General features: G+C 41.5%; 1 protein-coding gene across 1 annotated transcript; it reads left to right on the top strand.

Annotated features, from left to right (window-relative positions):
- Positions 1 to 1,297: 1,297 nt before the first annotated feature.
- On the top strand, positions 1,298 to 19,096 carry ACVR1 (activin A receptor, type I; the record flags this gene model as incomplete). Its single annotated transcript, XM_009576433.1, has 6 exons — positions 1,298 to 1,397; positions 3,659 to 3,805; positions 6,261 to 6,536; positions 10,089 to 10,286; positions 16,719 to 16,849; positions 17,830 to 19,096. Coding segments are annotated over 6 exons (987 nt in total), but the record flags the coding sequence as incomplete, so codon positions are not given.
- Between the last annotated feature and the right edge of the window lie 4,442 nt (positions 19,097 to 23,538).

Here is a 23,538-nt window from a genome sequence, read left to right as displayed (position 1 = left end):
CGCAGACGGGTGCTCCTCCGGTCCAGGTGCCCCTGAGGCATCCCTGGTTGCGAGCCCCGTGCCGTGAGGTGTGGCCTGTAGCCTCTCCATTCGGCTCACGTGGACCCAAAAGACACCTCTCTATAGGGTTTTTTTTTCAGCAAAACTGACACCCCTCCCCATATTGCTTCAGTCAAAATGGTCAGCTGAGCACAAATTGTGTGCAAGCCACTGATTAAAAAGGTGTTGAAAAAGCAAGTTGTGTCACAGGGATGTGTTGGTTTTATCTATCTTAACATTTGAATTAGAAACTGTCATGTGTGGCTGTTTCTAGAGGCTGTTTATATTAATAAAAAAAGTTCAAAGTTCTGAGTGTCTCTTTCTAATGCACATTTATTCATAGGGAGTTGTAAAATAGATTTTGAGAGTATCTGATACCACAGATCGGTGGGGCTGGGACATGACCTTAGCTTTCATTAGGGAAAACACATTTGTGTTGCTGTGCCCTTCTAGTCATCTTTACTAGGAAGAAACTACAGGTAACTGGAAGAATGGGAAAAGTCTGTGTGAACATTCAAAAGTAAATGCTGTTTTTCTTTTTGCTAACTGTATAGGGGTGAAGGCCTTGGGTATAGGAGAAATCAGAGAAAGTAAGTTTATTGCTTAGTGAGGTGGCTCAAATTATTGCAAGACAGAAAATTTGGGGAAAAAAAAAGTTGATATTAACCTTTTCGAAATAGGTGATCTATACAGAATTGAGAGAGCATAAACTAAGTAGAGGACAACAAAGAGCTGAAAAAGGGTGGAATTTCACTGCAGAGGACAGCTCGTAGGCTATGAATGAGCTTCCATGTTCACAGGCAATAAATGTATTGTCTCTTATGTATTAAGCAAAATGATTTATTTATTAAACAAAATGATAATGTAATGCCAAATAAAAGGTAGAGGCAGAATAAGAAATCTGAGAATGAAATGATGCTTGATTTGTTTGCTCTCTGTTGTTGTGTTGTGTGTTTAAAAAAACAAAAACAAAAAAACCCTTATGCATAAGTTATGGCTCCCCTACCAGTCTCTTCTATGCATGGGATGTTCTTTGAAGTGGTAAAATCTTGCGAAGAGCATTCTCTGTCCATCTGTACAGTGATGGCAACAGTATGTTTTGATCCTGAGGGATCAAATGGCATCAGCAGAGCCATTGAGATACCAATGAGCTTTAACTTAACCTATTCTGTGAAGCAGTGTACTTTTGTGCATTTAAACAGGGGGAAAACATGTAGTTTCTCATAGGTTATAAACTTCTGCTTTTCCTTTTGAACAGGATTTATTGGATCATTCCTGCACATCTGGAAGCGGTTCTGGACTTCCTTTCTTGGTGCAAAGAACGGTGGCTCGCCAGATCACACTTGTAGAGTGTGTAGGTTAGTATAAATCTCGTTCACATCTAGTGCCAAGTCTTGGTAACAAATGCAGAGAGAAAGCTTTATCTTCCATCTTAATTATCTGTTTTTCCTCAGTTGCTTATATAATATATGAAACTTTTCAGGTTTCAGCTTACAGAACATACTTGGTTTTGGAAAGTGAAGTGAAAAAATTCCTTTCAGATCTATGCAGAAGAAAGGGGCAAATATCGTCTGTACTTTATGATTGAAAAAATTTAACCTTTGTTTAGTAAGGTGATGTTAGAAAATACAAACTATTCTTGGGTACTTTGTAAGTGAAATAAATTATGTTTTTAGAAAAGCAACTCAATTTGAAGTTGAAACAGTCAAACTGTGAAACAAACATTTGTTCATTAAATGGTGTTCAATTAGAGAGCTTTAGAATTAGAAAAGGATCATCTGGAATTGAGATCTGGAGTTGAAACATCAAGCAAAGTGGCTAAAGTGGCATTTAAAAAAGAAATGTGATTCTGTGCCATTAGAATGGTAACACGAATGTTTTGTAGCTTACTTGCTCTGCACTGTTGCTTTGGGACCGTGCAGGCAATGATGTACTGTTGCTGTTCTTTTCCCCCTAAAAGAGAGAATCTCTTTAGTAATTCTTCCCTAAAACTCTTCTGGGTCTCTAGTTTTTTTTCAGGACTTTAGTGTTAATTTTAAGGATCCATTAAATTTTTCTTCAGCATGTATATACATTATTAATTGAATAGTGTTAATTTTGAATTTAGTAATTTTAGGAAGCATTTGGGTCAAAGTTATCCTGAGGCAGAGACATTGAGCCAAGATGCCATACTGGCACTACAGAGGTGAGGAAGGCATGATAATGATTGATTCTATTAGGAAAAAAAAAAAAGACTTTTAAAAATATGTTTTATACTGCCGCTTCAGTGATGCGAACTCGGATCGGGTTAACGCCTTCTTATAAGTCACGAGAAGTTTTAACTCATCAGGGTGTTACATGAAGCCCCAGACTAAAACAGATGAATCTGAATCTGTAGGGACTGGGCTTACGTTTTACCAGTGTTTCTTTGCTTCTGGCTTATAGTATGTATTGAGTAGGCACAAATGTTCACATTTGTATTAAATCCAAGCGTACGTCCACTGATGCTCTGCAATTTCTCTTCATCAGAAGCTGTAGAATGATATGCATGATGATTTTGCCTGCAATATAGACATATCTTTTTGTGCATGTATATATGTGGGAATAAGTGTGTCTCTGGAATTATGCCTGCTGCCAAGTTAACTCAGGCTGGCACTATTTCCAGAGACCATGTCTTTTAGTCTGTGTAGCAGAACCAGATGAAAGTGCTTGTGCAGGAAGTCTCTTCTGGGTGACAGCATTGAGGCATCAGTATAGCCCCCATTATTGGGCTATACCTGCTGCTGATTCATACGTGCCTCTAAAGAACACTGAACGGCAGAGCAACAAAGGCCAGAATTTGGATATCCATGGTTGTCAGATCTAGCACAATTCATTGCACAAGCCCGAGGCTATCGTATTCAGGCTGCAATGAAAATGGCAACGATCAGAACTTTTCCAGTGTGCCTTGTCCAGGGTATTGCTTTGCCGTTGGGCAGTTGGTAATTTCATACGTGCTTCTAAGCTGTTTGGGTAAAAAGCTTGGCATGCAGACAAGTGTGCCCTGATCTCCACAGAACAGGGGTGGGGTTTTGGGGGTTTGGTTTTTTGTGTGTTTTTCTTTATCCTTTTTTGTTTGTGGGTGGGTGTTTTGGTGGGGTTTTTTCGTGTTGTCATTCTGCATTTTGTGTGTCTGGCTGTGCCAATTGCTTTTTGCAAGGGCTGATGATCTAATAGAAACGTAAGGGCTGTATCCCCAGCATTATATATCCTTCCCGTCCTCCTAACTTCAGAATTCATAGATTTATTTGTATTGTGTACACTGACCTTGAAGTATGTTGCCTAAGTTGCTTAAGCTGCAAAAGCATTGGTAGTTGAATAATTACACCTGCCCAGTACATTCTGTATACTGTACCAATGTGCAAGGAGGAGAGATCCATACTCTCAGAGCTTGCAGTTGAAACAAACAGGAAAAATTAAGGAACAGTGGAGCACAGCGTGACTGTAAAAGTGGTAAAAAGTGTATGCAGGTGTGATCAAACTACATCAGTGTGATATTTGGGCCATAACTGTTGAGTTTCCATCCTATTAGCTGCTCCGGTCCTTCTGCCCTATGAAGGTTGTTAGTTGACAATTTTTACTGTGCTTTTTCCCCCACCAGGAAAGGGCCGTTATGGAGAAGTTTGGAGGGGTCAGTGGCAAGGAGAAAATGTTGCTGTGAAGATCTTCTCTTCTAGGGATGAAAAATCCTGGTTCAGGGAAACTGAATTGTACAACACTGTATTGCTGCGGCATGAAAATATTTTAGGTAAGTAGAACAACCGTGTTCATATTTCCTAGCATAGCTGGTGTAAAGGTGAATTAACTGAACAGTTCACTTGCAAAGCACTGCAAGTTTGCTGGATATCTTGCAATCTTTGAGATTAGGTTCATGTGTTTGCGATAAATAGTTGAAAGGAAATTTTAAGGGGGAGACTTGCAGGAGAGTGCTGAAGTCTGAGTCTCAACTGGAGAAATTGTCGTAGCAACCATGAATCATTGTGCTCCTGCAGAAATATTCTAGCAAGAAGCAGTCAACCAGATTAATCAATTGTTGGCAGCACAGTGTGTAGAGAAGAATGGAGGTGCCACAGACCTGCATGCTAAGAATTCAGCCTTGCAGCTCATGTTGCAGGGCAGCCAAATGGCAAAAGAGTATTGCGGTGTGTGTTAGGTGGAGAAGTTCTAGTGGGCCTAGGTTTTTTTATAACTTTGGTTTACCTGGGAGAAATAAAGGGCGACAAAGTGGGGAGGAGTTTATAATGAAGTTTAAATATTTGAACACTTTTCCTTGTGCCGGAATAAACTGCAGTATGAATCCATTATTTTCTTCTGTTTAACTGTTCTGCTCAGGGTCAAACTAAGCTCCTTTGGTGTTTAAACTTCAACTATAGTTGCCCCTTTATCTCATTTCCCTGTGAATATGAAAGTACGATGATTTTGAATCTTCTGCATCCCTTGTACCTTGTGTGCTCAGTTCTGAGAGCTTAGAAAATGGCTTTTTTGTGTTGTGAGCCATGGCTGAAGTTTAAGCAGCCCTTTTGATTCCTAGTAGACATGACCTTCTTTCACTGGTGTGCCACCTTTACAAATAAAAGCAGCAGCATGTTTTCTGTGTGCTGACGTTACCTCACCCACAATCTGTCTGTCTTCAATCAGTTTTACTCGGGCTCCTTATTCTTGTTTCCTGTCAGAGAATATTCCTTGGCTCTATAGCTCACCCTGCTAGATGTTTGTCTAGTGTTCCCTGAAGCAGTTCCTTTGTTACTACAAAAAGAATTTGGTGGCCTCCTGAAATGTGAATTATTGAACTTTCCTTCCCGAGAGAGCAAGTGACTTGGCTGAAATTACATTACACATTTCCCATGTTCCTCTGTTTGTTTAGTCTTTCTTGATAACTGTCAAATTTGTTGGCTATTTTATAGAATTTTTTTACATGTGATATTAAACAATATCACAGATTACAAAAGTGTCACATTGTGCAGAAATCTGACTTCAGGAGAGAAAGTAGCGGGTGTTCTTTCTCACAAATGTCATATGTGGGCTTTTAATAAACATGATTTGTTCCTATAACTTGGGAATAAAGCTTTTGTTGCTTCCCAGCTAAAGCTATTGAGGTCAACAGTGTGCTGATACACAATAATTTCAGAGGTAACAGGAAGGAACCTACTCGTGAATTTTGGGTTCAGTTTTAAGATACCACATTTCTGAAAGCAGTTCTTGAGCTTCATGAGTTTCAAAGAGAAATTTTTCTCTGTTCCTTTGTAGAAAATCATTGTGAAATACAGCTATGATGCATAAAGGTGCTCTGCCTTACTTTACCATGGAAGCAAGTTGCACACCATTGGAACTGTCTAGTATTTAAAGTAGAAGAATTACTATTCTTTAGTTCTTGGTACGCTAATCTTCTGGTGCTGCCACACTCTCCTTAGCCATCTGCCACTTTTTATATCCCGTGGCTCCGTTGTGAGCTGATGTACAGTTAAGAACATCAGGCATTTGGAGCCTACAGCAGTTCAGAGCAGTCCCAGAGATCGGATAATTTATCAGGTTGCAGCAATTCCCCTGCAGCCTTTTAAGTAATTGGAGATCATTGGAGAGCAAGTTGTTGCTGTGGTGAGATGTGCTTTTTTCAATCTATGTTTGGTCAGAAGGGTGTGACGTTTCCTGTGGGGACAGCAAGCTTTTGACATGTCAAGGTTGATTGTTGAAGTGCTCCAAATAGACTTACCTTGGATGTAAATGTGAAGCTGGCACAACATACAGGGTCTGTTTGTCGGGATGTGATTTGTATGTGAAACATGATTAACCCTTTTCTCAGCAGCCTGCACTGCCTGCTTGTTGTCCTTAAAAATGGAAATGATTACTTGTGACTTGTCTGTTTGAGGTATTGCTTCTCTCCAGTGTAATACTGTTGAGTGGACAGCAGCAGATGTGTTACAACCTGGTGGTCTTCTTGTTTAACTGGAAACTTCCCCACCCACAAGTCCTTCAAAAAGAAGGAAAGTAGTCCTAACCAAGTAGTTGTGTTTGGTGTGACTGACAAGATACATAAATACATTCTTGTGAGTAGATTTGAGTTAGAGTTCCAGAATATGTCAGCTCTTTTTTCATTATGGTAATACCTGCAGTCTGTTTTCAGTGCAGTACAGTCTTGGGGGAGTCTTGAAGGAGCTCTATCACTTTATTTTGTTGTTTCTCCTTTTTTCTTCTTCTCTTTCTAGGTTTTATTGCATCTGATATGACTTCCAGAAACTCCAGTACCCAGTTGTGGTTAATTACCCACTACCATGAAATGGGGTCTCTGTATGACTATCTACAGCTCACTACCCTGGACACTGTCAGCTGCCTACGCATAGTACTGTCCATAGCTAGTGGTCTTGCACATTTGCACATAGAGATATTTGGAACCCAGGGGAAGCCTGCCATTTCTCATCGGGACTTGAAGAGCAAAAATATCCTCGTTAAGAAAAATGGACAGTGCTGCATAGCGGATTTAGGTGAGTTCATTTCGATGCTAATATACTTCCTGCAGAAATCAAATATATTGGATAACGTCAACAGTAGAAGTCTTAAGGTAACCTTAAAATAACCTTACCGTCATCTGGTATTACCCTGAAGGTTTACGACAACCACTAGATGGCACTTACAACTTAAAAATGCCACTCCGCTGCTGAGGAGGCCCAGTGTAGCCTCTGAGTTCAGGAGCAGATCTAACATTTTGGACTTTTTCTTGGGTTTTCGTTGTTAAATTCCATTCATGGATCCCAGACGGCAGCAGTTATTAGGCTTCAGCTCATTTCTGAACTAATGAATGTCCTTCCACTTACAGTCTAAGAACTATGCGCTCACTGTCCCAGGCTCCATAGGTCCATCCAGCTTGAGTCTTTTGCCAGATAATTCAGTGAGCCTGAAATCGGATTCTCTGTGACCAACTGGCTTTAGACTTTAAGCCGCTAGGATGCTGAGACACAGTTGCAGCAGTATGGCTTGTTCATACCTCAGGGGTATGTCTGACAATATATTTTTCTTCTTTTCTCTGAAGATAAGGGAGAAAATAGTGATAGAACAGTAATATTGGGGAGTCATTGGCTAGACAAAAAGTGTATTGGGAGATGGGATTTTTTTTTTTCCCAATAATAATTCCACTGCATAGTTCCTATCACTTTTGCCTGAGGGACATGAAATACACACAGGGAAAACATGAAAGCCACACACCTGGGCCTATCTAAATTTGCAGAGGGAATAGTAAGTAAGCAGTAAGTTGAAAATACAAAACTTCAGAGATTGGCTTTTAAATGCATTTGTAGTTCACACTGAGGAGGGGGCAGCACATACTGGCATTGATTGACATCACACTAATAAAGTGAAATCTACTACATTATTTATCTAGAGGCTTCAGATATTTGAGAGATTTTTCTGAGAGAGCACAGCAATAAACGTTTCCCAGTTAGTTTTTGTGGTGGTAAAATAGCTGTTTTTTAAAACGTGAAATCTTCAGACATGTATCTGACATGTTCTTTGTTCGTACCTTATTTGTAAAGGAGAGTTACCAAAGAATTTGTGGCTTCTGCCATATATTCATGCCCTTTTTTTCTGTATAGCTTTGTCTTTTTTTTCTCCTCTGGTCTCCTTCTCTGTTTCAACACATGCACCATACAAGAAAAATGGCACTTAGAGACTGGTAAGTATGAGCAGATGGAAAGATTCACTCCAGTTGCCCAGAGCTAAGCTGGACTTGGGTTCTGTTGGTCACACCAGGTTCTGGACTTGCAATGTACCTGCTAAGAATAGGTGTCAGCTCTAAAAACAGAGAGGAGTAAAATTGCTTTGATGTGTATCTTGTAATTGTTTTTCTGGCAGCCTGGGTGCCGCACGCCTGAACTGCAGTGTAGCTTGGTGTTTGTTGCCATTCAATCCTAGTCCTTCGGGCTAGAACAAATGCAAGAACTTTGTGAATTGGCTGCTTGTTCTTCAGCAAGCATGCTGGAAACTGGTGTCTTGAACAGCAACCCAAATATCCAGAGTTGCAGTTACAAAACTGGCTGTTTCAAATATGTTCTAGCTAAGCAGAAACTGTGTGATAAAGTCCAAGGATGGACGTCAGTCTCGCTTCAATCTGTCAGCACTGTGGAAAAGTTCTGCCCCTCTATTTCTAAAGCAATTCACGTGCATGGTAATAGGTCTTAGTTGAGCAACTTTATAGAACAGCAGAATAATGCTTATACAAAAAGAAGAAAAAGCCCAAGCCTCCTCTTACTCCCTCCTTCCCCTTGCCTGTCCATATAGAATGGTGAATGTCCATTTGAAACAAACACTGGTATTTGTAAGGAAGGTGCAAAGAATGCTAACAAAACATATTTGCTCAATTTTTGTTTCTAGCAGATATGCCAGTATACTAAAGAGGATTTTTTGGTGTCTTGAAAACCAATGTGTTTCATCAGTTTGTATTCCTGTCAAGCTTTTTTTTTGTTTTTTTAAAAAATTAGTATCTTACAGTAAGAGCTTCTCTGACAAGCGCCCTTAAGTTAAATGTGCATTGAGATCTCCTGAGGTGAAAAGCAACTGAAGCAGTGCAATATCTGCTTCCTAACTCTCATAAACAGCACAGATGCCACCATGATGAGAACCTGATTACAACATTGTTGTCCCCTGACCTTATTGCAACACTTTCTTAGTTTGTAGTGTGCGGGATGCTGACTTGCATCCCTCAGCCTTAAACCTTTGACCTGTCAATCTATTGAATCTGTTTTGCCCAATTTGGATGGAGTATTACGATTTTTATCAAAGTGTTCTCCAAAGTCTTGACGTCTTCAGAGTTTGCCAGGAAATTTGTTTTCTAACCTTTGTTTCCAATGTGCAAGTTTTTTTAATATTATACTGCATACGTATTGTATAATATAAATTAATATAAATATAAACAAACACATAAACGTATAAGTGTGCATGTAAATATATGTCCTCTGTGTGTGTGTGTATATATGTGACAAAAAATATTTTTATCTGGAGAGCAGGCTTTTCAAGTTATCTTCTCAGCAGTCATGGGGTTAGTAGATGGTATCTTTCTAGAGGTGCCATAAGCATTTTCTTAGCAGCTTGAAATTACTTGAAGTGCATCTAAATTGTAGGAAAGTGTTTTCCAAATTTTTGTGGTGGTGAAGTACAGCCTCTTTTTTGGAATGAAAAAAAAATTAATGATCTGGTGATAGGTTAATTTTTTGTGGGACTGAGTTAAAAAGCTTTTTAAATTTAATCTAAAATAAACTGATGTTAAATATAAATAGTATATGTTATTCTTACAGGAGTTGTTGAGGAAATTAGGGAGAGTTTGTGTTGTCTTTTCTATTGCTTAGTTATGTCATGCACCTGTTGCTGTTCAATTTGCAGTGCTCTCTGTTTACCATGGCAAAATGAGTACTCTGTGTGTTTCCAAATTTACAGTAATTTAGTGCCTCACATAATGTTCTTTGCTTAAATGTTTAGTAATTAGTAGAAACCAGGTAGAGTGGTTTTGACTGACTCATTTTAGATCAGCTTCAGGATGTTTATTTTTCAAGCTACTGCAAATACGGTGTTTTTTATTTTCCAGCTTTATTTTTTTAACTTGTGTATATCCATCCTGCAGTGTTTTTCTTCTCTCTTCCCCACAGTTCGGATATATCCACCTACCCAAAAGTTCTATAAATAAATTTGAATGCTGTGTAAAATTGTTTTCTTCTAAGTAACAGATGCTTGGCCTTCTGTGTGTACGTGTCTAGAGTGCTGGTGACATCCAGTGGCTGCAAAACACTCAATGACAACATTTTGCAACAGTGCAATAACATGCTTAATGGTAATCCCTGAGGAGATAGTTGGTCTAAGTCTATGGACACAGTGGCTGTTTTTGATAGCTAGTTTGGAGCTGACCCAGTTGGTCTTTGGACAGTTGGACTCTCCGCTCCTTCTTTTTAAGAAACTGTCTGATGGGTGTCACTGCTCACATGTAATTTTAAACATATGCTGCTATAGTTTTAAAGGGGACTTAAAAGTGATTTTTTTTTTCTGTCCTTCAGGCCTTGCAGTAATGCACTCCCAAAGCACGAATCAGTTGGATGTGGGGAACAATCCCCGTGTGGGTACCAAACGCTACATGGCTCCAGAAGTCTTGGACGAAACTATACAGGCAGACTGCTTTGACTCGTATAAAAGGGTCGATATCTGGGCTTTTGGGCTGGTCCTTTGGGAAGTAGCTAGACGCATGGTTAGCAACGGTAAGTATTTGGGACTGCTTTATTTATTTGGTAAGCAAATGGTAATTCATGGCAAAGCATCTGCCACCAAAATGCGTAGGATGCATAGTAAAATACTGGACCTCCAGAGTGTTTTGATTCCTGACACATTGCTGCCTGTGTTGAAGTTGTTGGTATGTTGGGTACAATGGTTGAGTATTGTCATTTCTGTTAAGGTAGGGAAGAAAGAGGGTCCCCTGCTACATCCTAAATTGCGTTGAGAAATAATTCATACCAAATAGTCAGTTAAGTTAAAATTTTAGATCATAAAGTCTCTAAACTTTTTCCAAGTGTCATTAAACTATAGTGAATACATTTAGGTGGCTGTTTCTTGTGACAAAACCTAAGGAACAAAAGGAAAACATGTAGGAAGTGAAGTGATCAGAGTTCAGGCATGCTCTTGCTTTACCAGGTTAAATGCACTCACAAAGCAGGACTTGGTCAAAGTACAGTTCTGCTTGGGAAAAGTGCCACTGCAATCCTGTTTTGTAGCGCACAGTGTTGCTTTGTGTTTCCTTGGCAAGGGAGTCTGAATTTAAGAACCTTTAAGCTGGGTATCTGTTGGTGTGATTTCTTGTGCTTGTCAAGTCAGAAGTCCTCTCTGACCTCTGGACCTCAGATTGTGCTCTCTGGACCCAAGGGGATGGGAGAACGCAGAAGATGCCCTTCAGGCATGTCTGCAGACACTGGCAATGATGGATAGTTAACGGCGACACGTTTAAATCTGAGGAAATTCTGAATCGTCATACGCGTCTATTTGCTCTGTGTCTGTCTTATCTATTCCCACTAAATCCAAATCTGGGGTTCTGTAACTGACATCACGCAACGGGTTTATCTCCTTCAGGAGAAGATGACTAGTCGTTTGTTTGCTGCAGTACCTCTGAGCCCTGATGGTAGGCTGGAACCCCGCAGGGCAGGTAGGGCTGGTGCCAGCTGGGGTGCCTGCCAGCTCAGGATCCAAGTATGAACTTGTTCGAAGGAGGCATGGTCAGAACGATAGGCAGTAGTCAGAGTGGCTCGAACTGAAGAATTGAGGGCTTTTTTTTGGTGGGAACTATTGCAAGTCAGAATTTGAGGGAAATCTTCGGAGGAAAGGATTAAGATAGCTTTAGAGATCTTCTCAAAAAGCAGCTGTTGAGAGCCAAAGGAGCGAGTATGAGTGGTTTTGTGGAGAGAGGAGCAGTGAGTGCACAGAGGTAGGCTGCAGTAGGGTATGACAGTGAAGGCTTGTGGTAGCTAGTACAGAGTAAAAAAGCCTGGCTCAAATTTTAGTGGAAGTTAAGGTACTCATGCATGTTTCTCATGCATTATCTCCCTCCATTCCCTGACCTGTCCAAATGGTGTCATACTGGACTACGGGAGGTGGGGACAGAGGACAGGCGAACGTGCAGCAGCTCTAGAAGCAAACAAATATTGTTATTCTATTAAAGTACAGGACTTCTAAATATGAACCTTTTACTTCATATGTTATCTGTTGGTGGCCAAAATAATTTAACTGTGAGGGGGAAAAAAAAAGGTATTGTTCCCTTGTTCAGGTAATTCTCAGCACAGCAGCCACAGGCAGCTAGTTGTCTCCAGAAACACTGCAGTGAGGCTTTGTTAGGAGAAGGCTGCTGGAAGGTTGCATTTCTGAGAAGATTCGCAGACCTCCCAAGCTTGCTGTGAGAGGGGCCTGGAGCACTGTCCAAAGCCCCTGTCTTCTCTAGGATACTTACAGGGTGCTTAAACAAAGCTGACTTGGAGGTAGCAAAATGCATCAGGTAGGCTCAGGTGGCTAATTTAAGTCTCCTTGTAAGTCTGAGAGCTTGCTTTGATAGCTCTGAAGAGAACCAAAATGGTCATTTCTCTGTGATCAAGAGAGCAGGGTAATCTGTGCGGGTGGGCAGCTGTTTTGGTGCAATTTAACTTGCAGGGTCCATAGTGAGCAGCTCCTGTCCTGCTGTAAGCTGTCGGCAGTCACGGGACTGACTGCAGGAGCGGAAGGGAACTTCCATAGGCGTTCCGCAGGGTGGCCAGAGCTGAGCTCCTGACCTCGCCTTCCTTCTCCCTTCTCTGTCAGGGGAGTTACTTGAAGACGTATGCAGCAAAAGGAATAGGTATTGTTCTGATACAAGAACATATGTCAGCTGAACATATTTATGATCACAAAATGTGATGATGATCTCAGGTGAAAGTGTATGTGGTTAATTAGAGAAAGGAGGAAAGTCTTGTGAATGCATGGTGTTAATTTTTCTTATGATGTACTCTGTTTATTGGCAAATGTATGTTGTAGGCAGTTATGAAGACTTGCTCATTGCATTTCCCAATATTTGGAGACCTCTGGGTTGCAGTTCACGTCAGTGTGAGTGCCTTGAGAATTTAAGCTGTAACTTCATTGTTTTCAGTTCAGTTTTATATTCTGCACTTTGTCTCAGCAATCTGTGAGTTTACCAGTTGCCATGATATGATGGGCTTGCTGGGCAGGGGTTGATTAATTCACTGTGCAATAGGTGATGCTCGCTGCGATGGGAAGGGAAGCCAACGCATGAGAAGAGGCAGTCGGTCTTCCTCTGCGCTGCCTGCGGAGGGACCGTGCTCGTAGCTGTGGGTGGCGGGACCAGCAGCGCTTACAGGGGTGCGTGCTTACACGTAGGTAGCGTGTAGAGTATTATCTGTTTGAACATAGCATTTGGCCTACGTGATGATGAAACTTCACGTGTAAGCTTTTGATAAGTTTGTTTTTATTGCCAGTCTTGAATTTTGAGTAGTTCATCTGGAATCTGTCTTGCCACAGTGGTGTTTTGGAGGCTGGTAATCCTATGTGGAATATTAGATGTCTTGCTCTCTTTGTACATGAATATACGTTTATACTTATATATGTGTGTATATACTGTAATAATATACATAAAAATACACACAGTCTTACCTAGTTACCTCTTGCAATGAAAATTCCGTGAAATAGTACCTATTATTTAAATATTCCCGTGCTGAAGTTTTTGTATATATGTATTGCTGCAGTAACTACAGTTCACAGACAACTTACCTGAGCTACTTTTATACTAGTGAGCTTAGGTTGTGCTGGCAGCTTCACCAAGATGGTATGGAACTCAGCGTGGACTGCAGACCTACCAAAGACGATAGGTAAATGCTTCAGTAATTTGATTCAGGCTGAGCTCAGTGCCACCGTGGAAGCACTTTTCCCAGTAATAGAGATACGTCATGACATTGGTCGTGTCAATAAAGTCTTAAGTTTAAGACGACGGTGATACTAATTCCACAGTACTTATTTCCAGTTGCTCAGTATTTCTGGCTGTTGCTGTAGGTAATTACATTTCCTTGTACTGGTTCGAAATGGAGTAAACATCTTCTCTCAAATCCAAGTGTTTAGCTGTGTGGAAATCATTCCTTCACCAGGTGGTCACTCAGATAACCCCGTTTGATTTGTAGTAAGACACTGGGAATGAGCATGCTGAGGTCAAGGTAGCATGCTCGTGTGAACTGGGTGATGGTGTATCTTAGGTGGGCGAGGGGCACTTGTAAGTTATGTGTGCTAGAAATTTTTGCTGCTATCCCATGCTGATGGACACTTGTCATCTCTCATCTGCTGGGTGGAAATGCAGAGTCTATTCCAGTGAGTCAGCCTGGTTTAGTACTTCGGTTTGTGGAGACTCTGAAGTTGTTGTAATCTGACTAGGAAGTCTGATATTTTAAAAAATTTTAAAATTTTATTTTTAAAGTTTTGTACTTTTAATGTTTATTTTTACTTTTTTTTTTTTTTAAACTTATCTAATGGTCCTCAAGGTGACACAGTGATTCTCAGTACTTTTCTGTGTGGCTTAGTATAAGGAGGAAAATGTGGTAGGAAACTCCCTCGCCACAACCAAGAGTACTTGTGTATCGCCTTTGTGCTGTAGCAGGAGCCACTCGGCATTTCTCTCTGTACTTGAAAAGTGCAATTTAAGCCCCCAAATCAGTATTTTACTCTCTTTAAATAGACCAGTGCTTGTTCCTTGTAGAGCGGTCGTTCGCTGCTTTTGAATGTGCTCCCTTCCTAGAGTACAGTGCCTTGCATCTTTCCTTACCTGGTACCTGGCACTTACAGTTCTGTTCCTTGTGAATCTTCACTATCATTCCCAGCGCTGTGATCTTGTTCAGTTTTAATAGTAACACCAGAAGCTGAGAGATGGTTACTGCTCAAAGCCGCGCCTGGCGTGTGATCGTTGTTACCTCTGCAAGGCTGTGTCTGTTGCTTAGGTGTTCGTGTAGATCTTGCTTTGCTCCAGCAGTTAGATTCGTGCATGCATAGGACAAGCTGACGTTAAAGTAACGAGGAATAAAGGTGCAGAAAATGCTACTCTGTGTGTGAGTTTTAGTTGATTTGAGTAGCAAAAAGCCAGCAGCCCCAGGGGAAAAAGATACAATATATTGTAAATGAGAGAAGTCATCTTAAAACTGTCCAGAAAGCGGCAAGCTGTAGGTCGTGCTGAACGAGTCTCGGGTCTCCCTCGTAGCGAGCGGCTGGCTCGCTTTCCCGGGGCAGTGGGCGAGGGAAGCGTGTCACAGTTCAGTGACAGTTCTGCGAGCGGAGCGGTGTGGGCTAGAGGTTGCAGTGGCTCGCTGGCACCGCTGACGGGCTGCTGCGGAGCCAGGGGTGGTCCCATGAGGTCTGTGACGTTTGGCTGTGGTAGATAGAGTACTCTAGAATCACTCTATTGGAGTAAAGGCTAGACCCACTTCATTTCATATCTATTACCATGTCTTATCTGAAATAGCCAGCTATATACCCTATACTTTGGAAAGACCATATGAAAATAGTAAATTAGAGCCAGATTCTCTTTCAGTGACAAAGTTCATCTGTAATATCCTAATGACCCTGGAAGCATTTTCAGAGCTATATGATGTAGCTCTGAAGTTCTGCATTTGACTCATATAAAGCCACTACTTTGAAATGGAAGTATAGACAATGTGGGTACACAAGAAGTTTTTTGTATTCTTGAGTTCTCACAATAAACTTTATTCTGTGTTCTGTGAGGAAGCAGGAAGAGTGTAAAAATAAGAGTTCAGCCCTGTAGGTGATGTTTGGTATATGCAATTGTGAATTGCTCGAAGGAGGAGGGTGGGTGATGCTTCTTTATGCAGCACGTAATATAGTCTGTCCTTCTGCACCCATGTCAGAATATCATAGGGGAAACCCTGCAGCCTGCTAGTTACTTTGTTATGGTAACTCGCTTGAGTAGCCAGACCTTTGAACTGTCCTGCCATTTTCTAAGGGAGCTGTAATTTCCTGAAGACCATTTCCCTTTTCAACTAGTCATCACAGATAGGGATTTACAGATTTTTACAGGGGATCTATGGGATTTTGATCTTCATCTCCAATAGAACAAGAAAACTAAATCCCAACCACTGTAGCAAAGTTTGAGAACCTCTTTTCAACTTCAGGATATCCAAAGCAACAGAAATTCTCCTGGATTTCATGTACATCTGACTTTGGGACAGCTGCCAGTCTGCTAAAAAGCAGTTTTACGATTGTTCTGCCCATGTTTCTGCTATACATAGAGGGCCTTATTCACTCAGTGTTTTTCCAAGCTGCTGACCCAAATGCCTGTCTTTTGAACACCAGTTTTTAAATTGGCTTCCTAAGAAAGTTGAGTTCCCTATAGATCATTTGTGAGCTTAATCCACTGACGAAACAGTAGTGCTGCATGCATGCCTTAGAGAGTAGGCAAAAGGCTTTACAGCCTGCCAGTTTTATGAAAGCTGGGTGACAAGTTGTGAGAGCACACACATAAACTCATTTTTCAACGCAGAATCCTAGAAAAGGCGTTCAGACACCGGGTGCCACAGGCTCTCATGTGTTTGGCTTTGTGATGGCATGTGGTGCCAATTACCCGAGGTATTTTACCATTTTAATAACAAGAAATAAAATGACTTGAAGCACCAGTGTGAGGGTCTGTAGATGCTGACATGCTTATTGGACTCTTTCAGGAATCATAAAACCATGCAAAGTGTGTGGTAAGCTTGTTAAAACCCACAATGCAGTCCTTAAATTTTTTACATTTGCTAGTAGAAATCCCAGTTTTGTGGTAGTCAGTAAACTAACAGTTTTGTGGTAGTCAGTAAACCTCCATGCATTATAAAAGATGGCTTTTTTGTGAATTTATTTCTCGCCATCTCAGCTCAAGCATCTGCAAAATGGATATAGTTCTTACTTTGTGGAATTGTAATATGAGCCAATTAATTAATATTTTGGGTAGAAAAAGCTGTTCCTATGATAGGAAGTGCTATTCTGTTGTTTAATGGCTGCTTGACACTGTAGTGTTAACTCTTAAAAGATTTTTGTGCTTCTTAGATGGCTAGGTCATCTGTTCTTCTGTGCAGAAATGCTGTTTCACTGACACAGTCATTAAATAATGCCTCTTGTTTGTGTCTCACTAGGTATTGTGGAAGACTATAAACCACCATTTTATGACTTGGTTCCAAACGATCCCAGTTTTGAAGACATGAGAAAAGTGGTCTGCGTAGATCAGCAAAGGCCGAACATTCCCAACAGATGGTTCTCAGACCCTGTAAGTGGGTGTGCCTGTGGGTGGTTTGCAGAAGATACGAGCTGACCTTTCTTCTTTTGAAATAGTCATGAAAGTTATTTTCACTTATCACTTGAGATTGAAATGATCTCAATGCTATTTGTCAGGAGCATTACCTGTACAGATTTCAGAAGCATGCTGGCGTGGACCTTTATCTTGGAGCAGGAAGAAAACGCAATAAGCAAACTTAGGACTGTTAAGTCTGAGCTGTTACACATTAGCCTTTTAGTAGCATGATCTAACAATAACTGTTTTAAAGCTGCTCTTCCTATGTTATTCTCTCTCCAACGGGAAATTTCTTCAAGGGCAAGGTAGCCTGTGTAGGCCTTTCTGTGGCTTATAAGCACGCAGATTTAGAACAGAATTTTGGTGTCTCTCCTGCCCTGCCTGCAGGATAAGGGACTGTTGTTCTTTTTGAAAGGCTAGTGCTGAAGTTTATTTTTCTTCATCAGAATCAGTCTGGACTCTCCAGGTTGACCAGCTGTTTTGTTCCTTATTACTGAAGCTGCGGAGGTCGGTTTGAATCTGTATGGCTGGCTAGGGCCAGCAAGGACAAGAGGTCCCATCTATAAGCTTTTGGTTGTAGAGCCGTGACCCGTGCTGCTGCACCAGCCAGCTGTGAATCCCAGCCATTTAAAGCTGCTGTAGAGTGTTTTCTTAATTAGAAAAAAAAATAAAACTAACAGAACTCCATTGTTTAAAATTACACTAGCTTGTCACTCCAGTCAGCCCATTGCCTAGTTATTCTCTTGGTTTAACCCGATTTATCAAACCTGGGGGTTTTTTCAACACATGAAAACTGTGTATTTGATAGATAGCAGTAAACTCTCTGTAGACTCTGAAAATTGAGTATTAATAAGGCAATAAAACCTTACTGTATTAGTGCTTAACCCAATCTAGTGCTTTCTTGGCTTGTGATTGGTGTACTTACATGCGTGTTTTGTTTTTTATTCTTTTCCCAGACATTAACGTCTCTTGCCAAGTTGATGAAAGAATGCTGGTATCAAAATCCATCAGCGAGACTAACAGCCCTGCGAATCAAAAAGACTTTGACCAAAATTGATAATTCCTTAGATAAACTGAAAGCTGACTGTTGACCTTCTTCTCGTGGTGCTCTCCTGATAGGAAGGCATTTGTCTGGTTCAGAAGTAGTCTGGCCAGACAGTTTATACGATTGGTCCCCATGTGGCTACTTATAGAGGCAGAAGTTCTTATCAAGCCATCTGTTTGGGAGACATCGGAACCATATGGACTTTGCTCAGTGACTACAATGGGCATTTCACAAATGGTCAAGCTATAAGGACTCACGCTGGATGTACTGTTGCAAAGGTAGTGGCCTGAAGGAAGACAGAGAAATCCTAAGACAAGATCAGGGCATTAAATAATGGCTTTGAACAGCTTTTTTCTTTTTTTTTTTTGTTTTGTTTTTTTTTTAATTCTCCTAATCACTCCCAGGGTGAACACATGGAAGTGGTAAATTTTAATCAGCAATATTGCCTGTGCTTCTCTTCTTTATTGCACTAGGAATTCTTTGCATTCCTTACTTGCACTGTCACTGTTAATTTTAATGACATGACTTGCCAAAAATATGATTGGCTGTATACTACATTGATCTATGCCTGAATAATAGGAAATGAATTTGGTAAACTGAAAATGTAACTGTCAGATTTTAGCTGCATTTTACATGTGTACTGATGTTTACAATAATGCTGAACACTAGGAATTTCTCGTTTATACAAAACTTGCAAATTATTTATTACTAGTGCACTTGCCAGTTTTTTAAACTGTAAAATAAGTGCATAAAGTTAAAGCTTATTTTTATGTGGCCTCTTTCATGATTTCTTACACAGATGTTTTTGTAACACAATATAACCTGAAACATAAATTGTTTTCTGTATTATCATATTACAACTCGATAGTCACATTTTAAGTGCTTCACATTTGTAGGTGTGTGGTCTGTAACATATTTTCAGTTCGAATACAGAACATATATATAGCCATTACCCACATGACATTGTGTCTAGTATCTTACTGATCTAGAAAAGGAAGGCAATGGAGGAATTAACTAGAATTTTAGGTCATGAATGCTGTGGGGAAAATGCATTTTATTTCTTCTAAGCTATATAATATGCATTTAAACTCTGCCAGAAAAATAACTATTTTGTTTTAATCTACTTTTTCTATTTAGTAGTTATTTGTATAAATTAAATAGAATGTTTTCAAGTCAAACAAAAGAGTGTTTTAGTTCTCTTACTGCCTGTTAGTAACAAAGGTATACTAATGCAGCAGTGGGTATCTCCAGTCATATGCTTGCAGGTGAATAGAGCTGGTCCAGGTCAATACCAAGGTACTGAGGCTGTTAACAGTTGTTTGTCTGGGTGTGTGTTTTCCTGTACTGAACTGGATCCCAAAATAGTACAGCAGGGAACTGGTGTACTCTCTTTGGACGTGACATCAACCATGTCCATGCAAACCTCCTGGAGCATGTCTTGCAGAAGGAGGTATGTTATCCCCCAGCCTTATGGAGAAGGATTCAGCTTTGTACCCAGAGAACTGTTTTCTCTGCCTGTACTTCCTGATCCTCTCATCTTATTTGTTATGCCAAGTGGGGGAGTAACTAGGAAGTGACAGTGCCCTTTCATCCTTGGAAAAGAACTCCTTTATTTATGGGCTTGAAATCCTCCAGGTAATCTAAGGACCTGGATAGTAATTAGCTGTTAGGACATGTTTCCTCTCTGGGTTAAAAAATTTCTCTGAGGTTCCCTTCTGTGCTTCAAGTCTGCCAGATTCTGCTCTGCTGTTTCTCTGTAATTTTTCCTTCTCAGCCCCAGTCTTTCTTGTCCTACTTCAGCCAAGTGGCATGCCTTTCTTTTTCTACATTTCTAGTGTAGAAATAACAGCCAAGTTTGCGGGGTAGGTACTGTATGGGCTAAGAGAATGCATGGTACAATAGCTCTGCAGAGCAGACTGAATTGATACCAGTTGCTAGGTCTCTTAATTATACTTGATGAGAATCTGAGCAGATCCAGTGCTGCAAAAAACATAGGAAAAGTGGGATCTGATTAGTTTTTATTGTTAGCTTTTAATAGGAAGTCAAAGGCTCAGTTGCCCGAATGCATTCCAGTTTGCTTTAAACTGGTTTGTGTATGTCATGCGTGCTGGGCTAACTGTTAAATAATTGCAGCCCAGGAGGGACAGTGTTTCAGCAATGACTTGAGTGACTCAGTCTGTTGGACTGAAGATGCTGTATGAGTGGAAGTAACTAGTGACAGTCACAACTGCAAAATGAGTAGTTGTGTTAGCGATAACTTTCCGATATAGAGTATTGCCTGAAGTACTTTGGTTCTAGGTGCCTGGTGTGCACACACGTATATTTCTTTCACATGTATTTATATGATGGAACAGGCATCAGTATTTAAAACAAATGGAAAGTGAGGCAACCTGCTTGCGGAGGTCCCAGGCTGCTGCAGTGCTCGGAGATGACAGCCGGGGACGTCTGGACAGTGGAGGGCGAGAGGGGAGGTGGCTCTACAGATGGACAGGGACAGAGCCAGAGGTGAAAGTTCAGTGTGCAGAGTGAGTTTAAAGTGGCTGGTTAGGTTTCTTCCTTTGAGTTTGCACATCTCCAGCATCTTCCAGTACAGGTGTTGGAGGAGAGAGACAAATCTATCATGCTGATGATTAATAACAATTCTGGCCCTGTCGGCTGAATTTGCGGTGCCTTTTTCAAACGGTAACATACTGAGTCACAGCATCTTACTAGATATTAGGGAAGATGGTCATGTTAAATACTTGATCCATCTCTTCTTTGCACTGTAGCATCTTCTGAAAAGTACTGTGTACGTAGAAGAATGACATGACTTCAGGTTGGAAGCAGCTCCATATGCTCTATAGTGGTTTACTCTGCTGTCTCTGGAGATCTGAATTTTCTAACCGCAGCACTGGGTACCAGTCTGTTAGCTGTGCTAAGACTAGGTGGGATCCCGCAGGACGCGGGGCCTGGAGCAAGGAAGCGCACAGTTCTCCGGGGGGCTCTTCCAGGTCTGGGCTCCGGGAACTGCTGGCCTCTTCCGAGTTTGGATACGGACTTGACTGAGGAACTTTAGCATGAATTAAAACTGGAGTCTTGGCTCTCCCTGTCTATAAAGCAGGGATAACCACCTAAAGGATAAAACCAAAAAACATAAAAACACCCCAGTAATATCCCGTTTATCCTGTGTTAGATAAAGAAGATTATCTAAGCAAGCTACTGGCAGGGTAAAAAAATCTGTCCGATGCTAGGACTCCCAGGCACTCATCGATGTGCTAGACAAGGTCATTTTAATTGGTGCTACTGCTAGTAGCTTCCTTTTGCATATCAAAACATCCAGGGATTATTTTAAACAAAATTCACATTCATGCCCTGCTAATGAAGTATTTTTGGTCCAGGCTTTGACTGAACTATTTGAAATGTTAACTAATTTTTTTTTAATTAGGTGACTATATTGAATCAAGAAAATTGAGTGGAAAATAATAATGAGAAGTAATTTCTTAGCAATTTCTTATCCCTTGACTTATCCCTAAGTCATTCAGCACTGTGCTTTTCTAATGTATATTGCTACTGAGGATAGTCAGGGTCCACGCTTTCAAAAAATAGCAGAAATAACAGTGTTCTGAACAGTGCCCTTGGGAACTAGAGGGTGGTGTACCTGGGAGCAAAGAAGGAAAAACTCAGTGACAGCCAGTGAAGGGTTATCTGTGGTCTGTGTTATTTAAACGCGTTTTCAAGTGTCTGGACAGTCCAAATTTGTTGCTGCTTTTCCCCTCAAGGTGTCCAGGCTTGGGCAGTGGGGGAGAGTTTCCAAGCGATGTATGTGAAGATAACACCCCCACCTCCTATGCTATTTTTCCAGCATGTTTATTAGTTGATGTTCTGGTACCCCCATAAAATCTAATCTTCTAAAGAGATTTGGAATGCTTATATATAATCTGCTGCATTAAGGGCGTCGCTGCATTTATTACTATGGAGATGGCACAAGCCGTTCCATAGTTGAAGTTGAATTATTCATGTCTGGCGGATTTGCACTGTAGACAGCCAGTATGGATCTGGGGTGTTGTCATTTGACAGGGCCATATATCAGAGCCCTAGTAAGAGGAGGCCCTGCATGTAAAAAATAAATAAAATGATGCACCAGTGCGAGTAGCACTGCCTGATTCGGCTATCCTGTTGATAGGTGTGACCACTGCCAGTTATAGGAGGAAGGCTAGGCAAAAACCAGGGGTACTGTAGACTTGGGGGGGTGAGGTGGTTGCTTTGTGTTTGGATTTCTCTTTTTTCCTATGCAGAAGGCTTGTTTATTATTGGTGAGGAATATGTTGCACTTTGACGGGTGTCCTGGGGACAGCTGCCTAAAGCAGCCTGTGGCCAGCGACTCGTGGTAGTGTTGCTGTAGTGAGGTCTGTAACTCACTTGTCTGTAACTTCCCTTGTGGGCCTTCTGTGCTGGGATTTTCCATGAAAAGTCCATGTCAAGCCTTCCAGAATTTTTTTTATTTACCTGGATTGAACTATTTTGATAGGGAGGGACAACGAGGAATTCTCTTCCCTGCAGGGCAAAATGTCCTCTGTGCGAAAAGATCTGCCTTGGCATAGTGGTTGGCATTGGAGAAGGGAAGCAAAGGCGTTTCAGGTGCTCTTCCTATATAGAGAGAAGTTAAGTCTTTCTCAAACACAGAATACATTTTTGCATTTTAAAGTTGAGATTTGTGTGGGGAAAAGTAAGCATTTTATCAAATGTAGACTTAATGATGTACTGTGACAGATGCTCTCACCTGGGAATAGCACATTTGCTTTATCCCCAGTTGGAAGGAAAAAACCCGCCACGCTTCTAGTGCCTGAACCAAGAAACTGTGCCAAGACACAAGCCAAAGCCTGCCAGGAAAAGCAAAGCGCAGCCGTACATGGTTTACGTCAGTCTCGGCCTGTTGTGGTGAAGAGAGGTTGCAAGAGGGACCTCTGGTGCTCATGGAGGAGAAGCTGGGACCTTCTCGTGGAAAGTGCAGTTTCTCACTGGTTATGGACTCGTTTCACTACCTCCAGATCCTGTGTGGTGCAGAGCCGTGTGAAGTCTGCAGAAGGGATCTTCCAAGGGGTTTGGGACATGTGCTCGCTGGGTCAACCTGTTCTCTACCAGCCAGACTGCTTTGAGGTCCAGGAACATGATCCTCTTGGGGATGGTGGCCTGCAACACGATACACCAAAGTGCCTGCCAGATGTCGGACCTGGGAGACTTAGTTTTCGGTTATGTCCCCCTTTCCACCACAGTCGTTGCCCTGTGTGGCTCTGTGTAGTGGGATTTGTCCCAGCAACATGTCCAAAGCTGGGGGCGTAGCCCTGGCAGAGCAGCACGAGAGCTGGTGTACACGTCCTGTCCTCCAGTCTGGTGTAGCTCCTCAGGACTCTCTTTATACTCACAGATCTAATAAATATCTTGGCTTGTCCTTGACCAAAACGTTCCTACCTTATATCCATGCCTGGTGGATGTGCAGCCCCCGTGGGCTGTGCTTTCCCCCTGCCCTGGCGCGAGGCGGGTTACACCAGGCGGGGAGGCAGATGGAGGCCGCTGCTCTGCTGGAGGGGACGCGGCCGAGTGCTCGCCACGGGGCGCGGAACGAGCGGTGCCCCCGGACGGA

Source organism: Fulmarus glacialis, unplaced genomic scaffold (assembly GCF_000690835.1).
Source record: "Fulmarus glacialis isolate BGI_N327 unplaced genomic scaffold, ASM69083v1 scaffold48064, whole genome shotgun sequence".
Lineage (NCBI taxonomy): Eukaryota > Metazoa > Chordata > Aves > Procellariiformes > Procellariidae > Fulmarus > Fulmarus glacialis.
Note: the sequence above shows the minus strand (reverse complement) of the source record. Positions and strands in the feature narration are given on the sequence as shown.